General features: G+C 32.6%; 2 protein-coding genes across 3 annotated transcripts; one reads left to right on the top strand and one right to left on the bottom strand.

Annotated features, from left to right (window-relative positions):
• Positions 1 to 1,462: 1,462 nt before the first annotated feature.
• On the top strand, positions 1,463 to 4,352 carry LOC111514382 (pyridoxine/pyridoxamine 5'-phosphate oxidase). The gene is made up of 6 exons (XM_023170619.2): positions 1,463 to 1,622; positions 1,679 to 1,835; positions 3,602 to 3,701; positions 3,756 to 3,809; positions 3,865 to 4,064; positions 4,142 to 4,352. The coding sequence occupies exons 1-6, from the start codon at positions 1,610 to 1,612 to the stop codon at positions 4,302 to 4,304; spliced, it is 687 nt and encodes a 228-aa protein (XP_023026387.1). The 5' UTR covers positions 1,463 to 1,609; the 3' UTR covers positions 4,305 to 4,352.
• On the bottom strand, positions 4,307 to 5,660 carry LOC111514383 (histidine protein methyltransferase 1 homolog). Of its 2 annotated transcripts, none has more exons than XM_074170428.1 (5): positions 5,467 to 5,660; positions 5,163 to 5,408; positions 4,933 to 5,093; positions 4,637 to 4,878; positions 4,307 to 4,489 (listed from the first exon to the last, which is right to left on the bottom strand). In XM_074170428.1, the coding sequence occupies exons 1-5, from the start codon at positions 5,513 to 5,515 to the stop codon at positions 4,420 to 4,422; spliced, it is 768 nt and encodes a 255-aa protein (XP_074026529.1). In that variant the 5' UTR covers positions 5,516 to 5,660; the 3' UTR covers positions 4,307 to 4,419. The 2 variants fall into 2 exon arrangements, with proteins under 2 accessions (XP_074026529.1, XP_074026528.1); XM_074170427.1 differs by having other exon boundaries at positions 4,307 to 4,497; positions 5,467 to 5,659.
• Positions 5,661 to 14,659: the final 8,999 nt, after the last annotated feature.

Consider the following 14,659-nt stretch of genomic DNA (forward strand, 5'->3'; position numbering starts at 1 on the left):
TAACCTTTGGCAGAATTCTTTTGAATAGATAGATATAACTTCTAACTTGTACTTGATCTTCAATGAGGTATCCCTTCAGTCAACTGTTAATCTATTAAGGATTTTTATAATAATGTGTCAAAAGTAGTATTTATTCATGAAAAATTAATTGAAGACATTTTGAAAAATTTTGAAATACAGTTGTGGAATACATTAATTTAATGACATTTCATGTTTTGAAAAACAGCCCTTATTCAAAACTTATGGATAGTTACAAATCGTATCGGTGTGTATTCCACAACTTTATTTCAGAATTTTTCAAAATGTCTTCAATTAATTTTTCTTGGGGGTAACTTTTGACATATTATTATTCATATCCTTAATAGATTAACAGTTGACTGAAGGGGATGCCTCAGTAAAGATCAAGTACAAGTTAGAAATTATATCTATCTATTCAAAAGAATTCTGCCAGGGGTACAAATCTTGTAAAAAAAATGCATTTCATCGAGAGGGTTATAATGAATCATTTGAGTATTGCAAAGTTTTCCTATCTCGTTCAATTTTTGACAAACAGAAATTTATATATATTGACGAAATAAGGGCGGGACCACCCTCTTATTATTAATCAATATGAATGGTATTTATTTTCATGATATTGGTGTTGTTTCCTTTATGTTCTCATAAAAGATTTTCGTGGATTTCGATTTTCTCATCAGAAATTGACCTGAGCAGGAATTTCACATTAGCGGTTGAACCCTCTTTAGTCTATTAACTATTATAATGTGCATTCTATACAGAGAAACATTTTTCATTATTTGACATATGAAATGTCTACCAATCTCGTCATGTTTTTGGTGGAGAGATATCAATTACCCACCAGTAGAAATTATAATAACTTGTAGAAATAGGGGTAAGATCACCCTTTCTAGGTTTATGCAGCCTAATTACCACTCAATTTTCACTAAAGCTGTCATTTTGCCTTATTTTGTGTTTTAAATTCAAGTATATCTCGACAAGTGTTTGCCAAACTCTTTTTTGAAGATATTTCTATTAGGGGAGTGACTCGCCCTTTTGGGGTAATCTTTGATATGAATCCCAATATGCGTCATACAATCATGCATTTCTACATCCAAAAGTCATTGTGAAGTAGACATATTTCGAGAAACTATCATTATGAGCATTATTCATCTAGTCAACTGTAAAATTGAAGGAATCAGATTTAAATCTAAAGCTAACTTCGGCCACATCATTAAATATGGAAATTTGAATAAGGGTAACTCCTGATTTACTTTTGAAAACTCATTCAAACGTATAGATAGAACATAATTCTGGTTAAAAAATATTTTTAATAGTAGCTATTCTATTTTAAACACCTTCACTTGTTTTTTGGAGATATTGTTCTTCTTTGAAGCCGGACATGCCACTTTTTCTTAATCAGTGAATTCAGCGAAATATGGGTTGCCTACTAGTGAGGTTATGTGTTTACAATCATAACTCTGAATGTCGTGATTTTCAAGGTTATCTTTTCTATATGCTCACATGTTGTGAGCATTGTTCAGTGTTTGATAAATTCAGAATATAAACGTTTTATTGCAGAAATATCTCCATAGTATATTGCTATTTCACAAATATGGATGTTAGTGGTGAGGTCCAAAGTGAAAACTTACTATACAGAAAAAAAAAACATGTTTTTTTCCAGGAATGAGAGCAGATTATCATAGCAAACAGGACCTATTTCTAGAAGAAAATATTCAAATAAAAGAACCTTTAGACTTGTTTGATAAATGGTTTAAAATAATAAAAAATGATTCAAGGACAATTGAAGCCAATGCTATGTGTTTATCAACTGCTACAAGGTAAGTACAAAATTGCTCAAGTATATTTTTTGGGAAAAAAAAACCAATGAAACAACTCATCTTTTTGTTAATTCCATTTAGCAATTAGTAATATTTAAAGAAAAAAATGTTGAAATCAATTTCTTGCCCGGACAACCCTTATATTACATCTGCCACACATTTAAAACAATAATCTTCTTTCAGCATATAATTATAAAATATAAAAACATTTTTTTACCACTTCACAGTTGCTTTTCTATGAGAAATCTTAAGAAGTCCTCAGGATACCTAAACATATAATCCCAGATTTCTATCTCTTATAACATTATGTGCTCATTTCAAACTCATAAGAAAATCAATACTAATGGAACAAAAAATATTATATAATTACTACATGTCATTTAGTCACTGATGTCATATGTATTTTGAGATGAGATGTTCTTCATCATCTTTTCGGTAAGCATTCGTTAGGTCATTTTAAGAAAAAAGTTCCTATGAACATATGCCTGGAGTTGCTTCGTTTCTAAGATAAGTAAAAAAAAACAGTATTTATAAAATATCATAAATATCCTTACACCATTTTGGTTGGGATTTGCTACAGTTATTTGAAGTAATAAGATATTTATTTAGCCTGAACTAGATTGAAATTATTACATCCAGTGGCGTCTCAGTGGGCATAGCTTCTTCTAGTTCAGGCATTGTCACAGTTTCTGGTCTTTCACCACCTGCAGGTTTATTAACTCTCAGTTTCACATAATCTTGCACATAGCTTTCTAAGTGTTTTAGCACGTGGCATTACTCTGTTAAGATATCTGTTGTGGAAAATTCTTCCTGCTTATTCCGCATTTCTATTTGCTAATACATAAATAAAGTGCATGTCTGCCATTTCAGAGTTAGTAAAATTATTTATGTTCTTTTATGCTAATTGACAACTCTTACTTTCACTGATATGACAACACTATCACTGTCAGCTGGTCTCCAAAGTAGGTTTTCATGATATGCAGTGGCTTCAATTTTTTTCTCGAAAACGAAACTAGATATAAAGATAACACAGGCGACGAAAAAGTTTAGTTGATTAATCTAAAAAATAAAAAACTACAAGTCAGTGGCGTACTTTTATTCCTCAATATTGTTGGCTGTGGTGCCCACTGAGACTCCACTGGACCTAATAATTTCAATCTAGTTAGAGCAAAATAAGCGCCGAATTACTTCAAATAACTGTAGCAAATTTCAACCAAATCGGTGTGATATTTTATAAATACCGTTTTTATTTTTCAATTCCAATGCTTTGTATCACAAAAAGAAGCAACTCCGCACATGTGTTCATCAGAACTTTTTTTCTTAAATCAACCTAAGGAATCACCCTCTGAAGTTTTGTACCGTAGTTAGCAAACACCCTGTATATTCACTCACCAGTCCAATGTTCAAACTTTAAACGAATTTGACAAAAAAAAGGAAAATATCTCTAAACAAGTCCATCAGTTAATAATGGTTTTGAGTTGTAACATTCAATATTTCAGAATTAAGAACATTTATTATATGATTTATCAGTAAAGTTTTGGAATTTAGCGACATGGATTATTTGCTTTATTTAGTACAAAATGCATTAAATGAACAGTTGTTATCTGAATGTCACAATAAAATGTATTTTTAATACATTATAATGGATTTTAATCAAGTATCAACACTCCAACTGATGAAACTACCGTAAACACTTTTTATTTGGTTAAACCGGCTCGCTTTTAGAAGTAAACTTGATAATGTAAATATTTTTTGTTTTTTTTTAGGAGTGGTATCCCTTCAGCAAGATATGTTTTACTCAAAGGCTACAGCAAAAATGGTTTCATTTTCTTTACTCACTATACCAGCAGAAAAGGGCAGGAATTGGTAAGAACTACTCGAAGGTATTCAAAATCCATAGTAATTTCTGAATGTTTTCAGGAAGAAAATCCAAATGCAGCACTAACTTTTTATTGGGAGCACTACAGTAGATCAGTATGAAAACCTAGTAAATGAAATGAATAGCACATGATAAACTTTGTATTTTCAGGTGAGAATAGAAGGTGTAGTAGAAAAACTACCCTTTTCACAGGCAGATGAATATTTTAGTAAACGTCCTTATCAAAGTCAAATAGGTGCTCTTTGTAGCAATCAAAGCAAACCAGTTGCTGGACGTCAAATACTAGCATGGAAAGAAAAAGAACTTAAGAATACATATGCTGAAGGAAAAGTTCCCAGACCGCCACAATGGTATTTACCTAACACTTTTTTGAAGAAATTCTGTCTTATTGATATTGCAATAAAGTATATTTTTAAATATTTTTTAGGGGTGGCTACATAGTAAAACCCTCTTCTTTTGAATTTTGGCAGGGGCAAACTGATAGAATACATGATAGAATAAGATTTCGCAAACCATTCAACAATGAGCCAGATGGAGTTTTAACACACCAAGCAGAAGACGGATGGATTTACGAAAGATTAAATCCTTGAAAAAAATTATAAAAATATAATATATTGAAATTTTACAATCTAAAGAAATTGTATTTTTAATATCTCTCTTTTCACTCCTTCCATACATTTCCAGCATGAAGTGTACTTGAATATTTTATGCTTGTCTATAAAATCTTGAAATAAAAACAAGCCACCTCCAACTCCAAAATAAAATGATTTTGCAGCTAAAAATCTGATATTTTAAGGAAAAAAGACTGTAAATTTTATATGTAGAGTTTTTTACATATTCCAAAAGAATCGGAAGTACATAGAAAAATCTCAGAGGCAATAAATACTCATGTAAAAAATATAGAAACTAATTCAAAGGATACATTACACCTGTCTTCTTCAACAGTTTTTCGAACACTTTGTGTAGCTTCGGATAAGATTCTGTATTATAAATGGTTTCGGATGTAAATATGTAATCAAATTTATTTTGTTCATCTCCTGAAGGCTCGTCAACTGTGTCAACAAAAAAATCCCAGTCACCAGAGTAAAACTTGCAGTTCTGTATTCTATCTCTAGAATTCAGTAAAACGTTGGGAATAGTTAGGAACTGAATAACATCTGAATTCTACAAAAATATCACATTTAATAAGGGCTCGAAACAGTTGAATCAGATAGTTACGTAGTCTTGAAACCAGCAGTTGGCTCCCTTTAGGTAAAGCGTAATACCTATAATTCCAGCACCACACCCCAAATCCAGTACTTTTTTGTTAGTGAAATCGTTATCACATTCATTAATATATGAAAACAGATCATATGTGCACTCCCAAATTTTCAAACCACCTGTTTGTTTTTTCTATTAAAATTAATGTAAGAAATAACTAACTTATCTAAAATACAATATTCAAATACCTTCATATACAGCTGGAACAAGATCCGAATGATTTCGTTCAGCTTCTAGAACTGAATTTTCGTTCAAGTTTTCAGCATTGTTCAACATTTTCAAGATTTCCGTTCTTCGAAAATATTTGATTTCACTACCATTTGAAAATATGCTGTCAGTGTGAACGTGTTGAAAAATGTCTTCCACACATTTATTACCTGCTTCATATAAAATCTCTTTACATTTCTTCCATAACTTTTCTCTATTGGCTTTCTCTGTTGGGTAATTAGTTTGGTTATATTTGGATATTTACTTTTGAAGTACTATATTTACCTTCATCGTCGGGGTCAGTATCTTCACTGGAAAAATTGAATTTGAACATATTTTCTATAATTATCCAACTATGAACTATGTCGTTAACCGAAATTTGAAAAGTTTGAAATTCAATTATTTAATATTTACAAAGAGTTGTAATCTCCTCTTCGAAATTTATTTGAGTAGGTTATGTTGTTCTCAGCTCAGTGCTGCTCCAAGTTGTTCTTCTTATTGCAGTGTTGCATACATCGACATAACCTATATCGGTTATGTCGGTGGTTGCATGGGGTATTAAACATTTGGGAACTATTTCTTCCTATTACTATTAATAGTAATAGGAAGTAACATATTTTTAGGGTATCGATGGGCCTGACGCAGACGAATTTTTTCAGAAATCTTACTGTTCGTCAAATATCTACAACTTTTCGAGGCCAATTAACGTTAAATCGATCTCATCTAGATTTCTTTCTCAACTTATTGTTTTCTGAGTTGGTTACTATATTTATTTGTTCTTATTCTTATTATTAGTGCCACCTTTATTAGTGCTCACAACTACTTGATTGATTGATACTTTTGTATTATCTCAATGAACAAACTGCAAATAAAACTCAAAAATGGAAAATATCACCAGCGACATGTCCTACAAGAGATCCTAACGGCAATTATATGAAGTGACCAAATCAAAAAGATATTCAAATGAAATTGTTTTATGCGGTCCATTAATTTTTGGTCGAGAATTACTTTTTGTATGGTTAGTTGCAGATTGTATCGTCTTAAAGGAAGTTTTTTGGTAGCATATTCATAATATTATGAGCTAGAAATACGTGTATCACAAAACATCTTTTAGAAGGTCATGAAATAGTTTTACCGTGTTGTCACACTGGAAACCTTTCTATAAGTTACTAAATGAGGGCTCTTTCTGTATTACTTAATTTGAAAAATGGTTATGAATATATATTTCTTTGCCTAGAGAGAGTTACAGTTTATATTTGTGTTGTGTGCGATGACTTGAATCAGGAACGAATTCCCATTGCATCGTTACACAGAACACCAATATGTCATGAGTTCTGTGACCATGAACCGAAAAATCTCTACAACTCTTCTTTTTACAAATAGTAATAGATTACGTGTTCTTTTTGTATATAGTATTCACTTTTGGCGCGAGGTCCAACTTCAAAAAATTACAGTCGTAATAATTATAATAATACAAGTACTTTATTGGTGAATACCAAAAGGCCATCAACTAAATCTTCCAGCCAACACAGTCATATTATCACAGAAAAACATCAGCTACTATTTGTAAATATCAATATATCTACAGCACATTTGGTATTCATTTACTTGATGCAGTTACTGCTTGTTTTGTATTCTGAGATGAATGAGAAAACATGTAATTAATTGATTTGCTGATTTTTATATAAAAATTCATATCAGATTTATTGTGAAATAATCCTAAATTAATTCATATGCAGGAAGTATGTAACAAGTTGATATAATGGCAGTGAAATTGTTCAGCTCAATTTATTTCAACGCCAGAGCATAGACAGTTTATTATTGACTTAGAGAAGAAAAGTTGAAAAATAGTAATATGAAAAACCCAAATTAAATCAACTTTCATTTCAATACACGTAACTATATTGTGTAGGACTAAAGAAAGAAAACTCTGAAAAAAGTAGAATCTGCACAACTCAAAAAACAACTTTCTGATAATAAAAAATAAATCTATAAAACAAAGTAATTCTATTTAAAACTAAAAACTCTGGAAAAGTAAAAATTCAACATTCAATGGTTTCTTAAAAAAGGGTAATATGAAAATTCATTCATTTTCCTCTACAATATTTTCAACTAAAGGGTTTTGTAAGTTAACAAGAGAACATATAACTTAAAATATTGCAGAAGAGAATTTCTTCATTGAACCAGGAATTAAATTCAAAATTCTAAAATGTTTGCATTTGTCCGCTCTACGTGAATTCTGGCTCTTGCTATCTCTAATGTCCTCATGGAATCACTTTCAGTGAACTGATTGATCATTGGAAATGGAGGCACTCCAGGCTTTAAAACATCCTGGGTCTAAATGATTAATCAATTTACTCATCAAAAATATTTGCTTGTCTGACGTTGAACCAGGAAACATGTTACTTACAAATGCTGTAACGCCATTTGGAGTAACTCCCACCAATACTTTATAAGTATTTGCATGATTATAATTGCTGTAAGTTTGTTTCTTCATATTCATATCCTTTGGATTTGTAATGTTTACCTCTGTACAGGCAATAATAAGCCTGCAGTTGGTAAATGATGAGAAAGAATTAGGGAGACATGTTATAATTTTACATCTCGATGGGAATTTTGTCATGAACTCACTGTAAAGTGTTTTATGTATAAGGAGAACCCAAGTAAAAAAAAATATTTGTGATAGTTGTTGGGCTGCAATTAAATCGAGTGGCAAGATCTAAGTGGGGAAAATTCATTCTCAACTTCATGAGAGTTATTAGTGTTTTTATATATTTTTGCTTATTTTTCATTCCTTGGAATTGAAAACATGTTGCAATTGCTTGGATACCTATGGTTACATCCAGGAGCAAAACAATGCACCATTTTCAGATTTTCGAAATAACATTTTTCCAGCTAAACTTTGTCGGTATTAACACGTTAATTTTAAATATCCCGCTAACTTTGTTGCTCCACCACTCTTCAATCTAAGACATGCGTTCCATGAATTTTGCAATGCATTTTTATATTGACAAATTCATAGAAAATTATACATATTTTTCAATTATTCTGTATCAAACAGGTAAAGGAAACTCCATTCCATCTTTTTTATGTAAAATCAGTTCTAATGAATAAGATTGAATACCTGAAAAAAGGCGACAAAGTCGAAGAATTTTTAGTCCGATAAGATTTACATGGGAAATTGAATGACAGGTTTCCGTGATAGACCTGAGTTCGAATTTCGCGCTCGAAAAATCCTGACATAACCCAAAAGTAAAGTAATAGATCGAATACAATATTAAAGACATGTGCAACAATGTCTTCTAGTAAAGTTTAATTTACTTTGGATATGTATCCAGACTCAAGAATAAAATTGGGTATATTATCGGAAGGTAAAATGGTAACAAAATATGTTCCATAAGAACCAGTGGGAAAACTTTTCGGTGGACATGAACAAAACATCGGTGAATTTACATACTTGCCTAAAATAATATTTGATATATTTAAAAGGGACTACCTGTGGTTTGGTTTACCTGTTTTTTAGAATATTTTTTGAGAATCATATTTTGATGTGCAAATGATAACATATTTGAAACTCAGGAAAAGGTAATTCGTTCTATAGCTGAAAATATGCAAACCTTGGTTAATTCCAAATTGAATGTTCTGAAACTACACGTACAATATCACCTATTATACCCGAAGTCAAAATGATACAAACACCCAAACATAGATTCGAAACAGAAGAAATAATTCAGTTGAAACATTCAACTAACCACCAGTTTCGATAACAAATATGACTGTTAATATGACCTTAAAGTTCTCATCTTGTTATCTACGTTCATTATGTCATCTCAAACTTCAGTACGACTAGTGGTGAGTTTCGTTTCATATGGTATAAGAATTCAAATAGTTATTTATGTATCAAGGGAATTAGGAGGGCCTTAATTACCGATGGCAAAGTTTGCGTCCCGAGGGCCTCTGGCCCGAGGGACAGCAATTGCCTGAGGTTATTAAGGCTCATTAATTCCCGTGGTACATAGATAATTTTATTTCTGAGCAATTTCAATAATATTTTGTTCATTTTTGAAACGGAAAAATGTACCAATTCATTACCTTCCCGGTTATTTGAATCAGGTACCGTTGATTATAGTAGAGTTTTCTTGTTGCTAGGTTGTTGCTATGTTACTTGTTTATAAACAGAACTTTGTTATCAAGCTGTGTTTGCGGTGAAAACGTGTTTTCTACCCCAAATATAATGGAGGATATTTTGAAAAAAGCTGAACAAGCAAGAGAATCATTAATTCCATCGAAAAGTGAAGCCATATACCAAAAAGAATACAAGATATATCTGGACTGGCTGACACGGAAAAATGTTTTGCCAAAAGATTTCACTGAAACTGTATTTCTGGCATATTTTCAAGAACTGGTAAGGAATTTTCTATGTTTTTCGGTAGATTTGGTAGTAATTGTGTTCATTCGTTTCAGTCAGAAACGTATAGTCCGAATTCTTTATGGAGTAAATGGTCAATGCTAAAATCGATGGTGACTATACATGAGAAACGAGATATCACCAAGTTCAATGAACTACAGGCTTTTTTGAAACGGAAGAGTAAGAGTTATAAGCCGAAAAAGTCTGCTGTTTTATCTTCTAAAGATGTAAGTGGAAGTTACAGTGGCGGAAGTAATTTTCAGGGAACATTTCAAAATTGTACATTTATTATTTGTAATGACGTGAATAAATAAAATATGGTTCAGTTTTCATTTCTATTTATTTTTACTTGTGAAAGGTAGAGGGAATTATAAAATCTATAATGTCCCAAGGGAGTTATGACCCTCTTTATTGATAGCGTAACTATGACGATATAAGCTTATAATATCCCGGTCAGAAATAAATGATTTTATTTGAGAACTCTTTCATCTGGAGAACTGCGTTTATGTAGAATAAACTTCCTGAGAATGTTTTTTCAAATTTGATCTCCACCGAATCAAATCCAATGTGAATTGCTACTGTCGCACAGACACCGCTCTGAGAGCGCCTTAAGGATTTTTCTGCAGTGCTTGTGTTTCGTCCTTAAAAAAAGAACTAAGTTTGACAAGAAATCCAATCAACAGTATCTTGTTGGATATGATGGTTACGGTCCAAACTACAAGGTTTATGATCCGCATTCGAGAAAAATTACTGTGGCGAGAGACGTGAGTTTCCATGAAGGTGTTTTCATCAAATAACTTCCACGTCCCCACTATGCATCATTCGCGATAGAAAACCTGCAGAAAAATGATTCTGAAAGGAATTCCATCCAGTTCACTGAAGAGAAAACTACTCCAGACGATATCTCTGGAAACTTAGAAATCGACTCCAACTTGCAAAATCAAAATAGTCGATACCAGTTGAGAAATGGGGACCTATTACAAAAACTACTAAAATTCAGTGAAATGCTATGTTCGGCTATTTTCGATGAAGCGCAAACTCACAAAGAAGCGATTGAAAGTGAAGAAAGAGAAAATGGCAGGAAGCAATGAAGTCCCTCGATCATAATGAAACATGGGTTCTAGAACCATCACCTTCCAATCGCCAAGCTATCGGTTGTAGGTGTAAGTAAAAGTGAAAATGAAATCAGATGGACAAATTGACAGATATAAAGCAAGGCTATGTGCTAAAGGATTCTCGCAGAACCCTAAACTGGATTTCAATGAAACATTTTCTCCAGTAATCATGTTTGAATCTATTAGAATACTTTTCACATTAGCAGCTGTCAGAAATTTGGAGTTTCGTCAGTTTGATATCAAAACTGCATTTTTGAATGGAACTTTATCAAAAAATATATTCATGAAACAACCTGAAGGTTTCGAAAGTGAAGATGGTACGTTGGTCTCCAAACCGATGAAATGTATTTATGGGTTGAAGCAGTCGCCACGATGCTGGAACATGGAATTTACAAAAATCCTTGCTGAATTTTCGTTCAAACAATTGGAAGCTGATGAATGCGTTTTTTATGCAAAAATTGGCATTTGGCATCCAACGAAGAAGATTGCTATGCACCATATCGAGAGGCTGTTTAATGTTTTTGGCAGTTGTGTCACGCCCAGACATAATGTGCTGTCGGCCAAGTGAGTAGATTCTGCAGTGTCGGGTTAAGCCAGCGCGGGGCCTGTAGCAAATTCTGTCAAGAGGCCCTTGGTTTGCTATAGGTTCTCAAGTTAAGGGTATTAATAAAACAAAACTGTTACAAATAAACTTTTCTGGATTTAATATGGGTAAATTCAGAGATGACACTTTCATATATCGACTTCTTTGGGCAAATCATATTGTATATTCATCAAAGTGCTATGATTAGAACGTTCTTGGCTCATCGTGTTTCAACTTAACGTTGAACAATAACGTTCGCCACTGCAGTTAGTGATCATGAGAGACAAGTAAATACGGAAGGCAATTTCTACGTTTGAGAAACATGATTCTAAGGAGTTATTTGATGAAAGTTTATAAAACTGCAGTTCCAGAAGCTCTTGTTTCTTGCTGTCAATACAGTAGGCAGATCTGTTTTTAGCAGTTCAGCGAACTGCACTAATTCGTCGCCTAGCTTGTTCTCCAAATCGTCTTCGCAAGCACTGACCATGTTTGGGGCGTTTTCCAAAATCTCTTCTGTTGTAAGGGATTTTAGCTGTCGAAATACCCCAAAACCACCAGAAATGTTATGATATGCTTCCATACGTTCAGACAAAGCAGACAGTACTTATTAATAATGACAATAAACACATGAATTTCAAAACGTTGTTCAGGTGTTTCATTTTCACCAAAGTCGTCGACTGGAGTAGAGCCGGTGTAATGGTCGTACTCTGTATTCCGCTTGCATCGTCTTGAAGTCTGTTGCTGATATTCTTCATAGCCGGTCAGATCTTTGGCTTTTGCCTCCATATCTGGAAATATGGATCGCATTGCTCGGACGTAGCTAGTACACGAAACAATATCAAAACTCACATATGAAGTGAATTCAAATTTTTTTTATGTTGTGCCAAACGTAAATGTACAGCATTTCATTATTGTTTAATCGTTGATAGAATCCTATTTCATTTGATCGTGTTGTTACGACTAGCTCATTCGATGACAATATTACGGAATTTCCCTATTAGTTTTGCAGTGCTGCCAACTTGCGTATAGTGCAGTGCAAGTAGAACAACGCATAACTTTTGGTGTGGTCAGCGCTTAATTTTAAATTATTGTTGTATATTTTGATACCAACGTTTCTCGTGGTAGGTACTATACCTACAGTGAAACATCTTGATATAAATTAATTGTCAAAGTACCTACCGTCAGTAGCACTCAATAATCTCGAAACATGATCGATATGATATTCGATTAAAAAAAAGGTCAGCTATATTCATTCATGAAAATTATTCTATATTTTATAATAAATCAAGTAACCAGAGATCATGACTGAGTTAAAAAAATAAACATAGGTCACAAAATTTTGGTCTTCCCATAGGAAATTAATGGGCTGATCGGCAATTTTCTATGGGAGACCGCAAATTCGTTTAAATTTTTCGACATCAGTTCATTGTGAAAAGTTGTTTAGTTTCATGGCCCGAACACGTCCTTAAAATATTTGCGCTTACAAAAATATTATCTTATATAGTAATCGATTATAATTAACGCAATTTTCAAAAAGGATCTGCTCAGGAGTATTACCAAAAAAATATTTAATGGGAGTTGTAGTGTTTCCAACCCCATAAACATTAAGACATTAACGTTAAAAGTTGGTAAAATTAACTATTCTTACATGAACGTGTTAATTGATAGACTTAAAAACGTGCCAATTAATTAATTTTCTATCTAATAAATATATTTTTATACAATATAAATGATTAATGTTAGATGAGATTTAACGTGACGAAATCTAGTTATAGATTTTCAGGTGGCAGTGAAGCATAGCCTAGCAAAATATTTTTACACTCCTATCTAAATTGATATTTTTACGGTCAGACAGGTGTTGGACCGCGGGGCCCCTCGAGTCGCGGGGCCTGTAACATTTGCTATTCTTGCTACGTTGTTAATTCGGCACTGAATTCCTGTCTAATCCAGAAAAGGACCACTGGAATGCTGGCAAGCGTATTTTCAGATATCTTAAAGGTACTGACTTTGCCGGTGATTTGGATACCAGAAAATCAACAACCGGGTACTAAACGAGTATAGCTGGAGCTCTCGTGACATGGTCTCCTCATATTCAAAATGCGTTTCACGATCAACTACAGAATCCGTATACATTGCCGCTTCGGAAGCATCTCAAGAAATGTTGTGGCTTCGAATATTTTTGCAAGTTCCTACCAACCTTTTTTTAGATAATCATAGTGCAATACAGTTAGTTAAAAACGCCTAATATCATAAACAAACTGAGCATACATCACTATATACGTGGATGTGTAGAAAATGGTTTCCTTTCTGTCTGCCACGTCCCTTCAGAAGATCAGCTAACCGATATTCTTACAAAGTCACTTCCAAAAGAGAAATTTGTAAAGAACAGAGAATCCCTTTTTATCGTATAAAAAGTTATCAAAGAGTGGGAGTATTAGGTAAATTTTATTAGCTTTGTCAACTGGTTTTATACCCAATTTGTTCGGTATTTAGGTGACAGATGTTTTGTAGATAGTTGAAATAATAAATAGTATTGTTACTTTGAACTAGAAATTACGATTAGAAACTCGAAATTTCGAAATTAAATTCGAAATTTCGACTTTCAAAGTTATATTTCGATAAAATTTATTATCATCTTCGAGGAAAAGTGTTAGTGAGGATGATCGTGTCGAAAAGAATGTTACATTTGAACAATTAAAACATGTCAACTAGTTCTCAATATAAGATTAAAATGACTGAAGAAAAAAATTATTGTCAATGTTCTAAGAAATTCTAGCCAGACTTTACTAATCGCCGTGTATATTAGGAAACAAATAACAATTTTACAATTAACAAATAAATACTTTTTTTTTCTTGTGGTTATAACAATTATTTCATTTTCAGTGAAAGCACAGGTTATGAAAGAAAAACATGTTTATAGTGTATTTTATTTAATTACTTAACTACAAATCCCAGATATTTTTACTGAAACTTTGGTAACTTTGGAAAAACGGTATATGATAAAACTGTACTCGAAATTATTATGACATAAACGAGTTGCATACTGAAGGAAAATGATTAGAAATAAAATAAGTTGATTATGTGAAAAAAACCAGTTACTTCAGAGAACTATTTTTAAACGTTATATTCGAAAATGATTTTGATTTCTGGTAATGGTTTTGTGTAACTACCTTAATTTTCAGTCAGTTTTCATTGAATAATAAATTTCCGTTTCATTCTTTGTTCTATTACTTTTTCACATTCACATCGTTTTGGTGCTTTACGATTTTTAATATTGTAATGAATCTGAAACCGGCCCTGACCGATGTCCTAGTCAGCAAACGTATGACGCATCGCGGAACAGCGCGAAAAGCCCGGATGGGTCCCGAAATC

Source organism: Leptinotarsa decemlineata, unplaced genomic scaffold, assembly GCF_025532065.1.
Source record: "Leptinotarsa decemlineata unplaced genomic scaffold, Ldec_3_MD MMD2_P_RNA_scaffold_9, whole genome shotgun sequence".
NCBI classification, from domain to species: Eukaryota; Metazoa; Arthropoda; class Insecta; order Coleoptera; family Chrysomelidae; genus Leptinotarsa; species Leptinotarsa decemlineata.

What these genes read in the sequence shown, in the direction of transcription:
- LOC111514382 (XM_023170619.2), top strand. An exon ending in TGTTTATCAACTGCTACAAG is followed by an intron (nt 1,836 to 3,601) that starts GTAAGTACAAAA and finishes GTTTTTTTTTAG; the next exon opens with GAGTGGTATCCCTTCAGCAA. An exon ending in GGGAGCACTACAGTAGATCA is followed by an intron (nt 3,810 to 3,864) that starts GTATGAAAACCT and finishes TTGTATTTTCAG; the next exon opens with GTGAGAATAGAAGGTGTAGT.
- LOC111514383 (XM_074170427.1), bottom strand. Translation starts at nt 5,515, where the DNA reads ATGTTCAAATTCAATTTTTCCAGTGAAGATACTGACCCCGACGATGAA. An exon ending in TGTTCCAGCTGTATATGAAG is followed by an intron (nt 5,094 to 5,162) that starts GTATTTGAATAT and finishes AAAAACAAACAG; the next exon opens with GTGGTTTGAAAATTTGGGAG. An exon ending in ACTGCTGGTTTCAAGACTAC is followed by an intron (nt 4,879 to 4,932) that starts GTAACTATCTGA and finishes ATATTTTTGTAG; the next exon opens with AATTCAGATGTTATTCAGTT.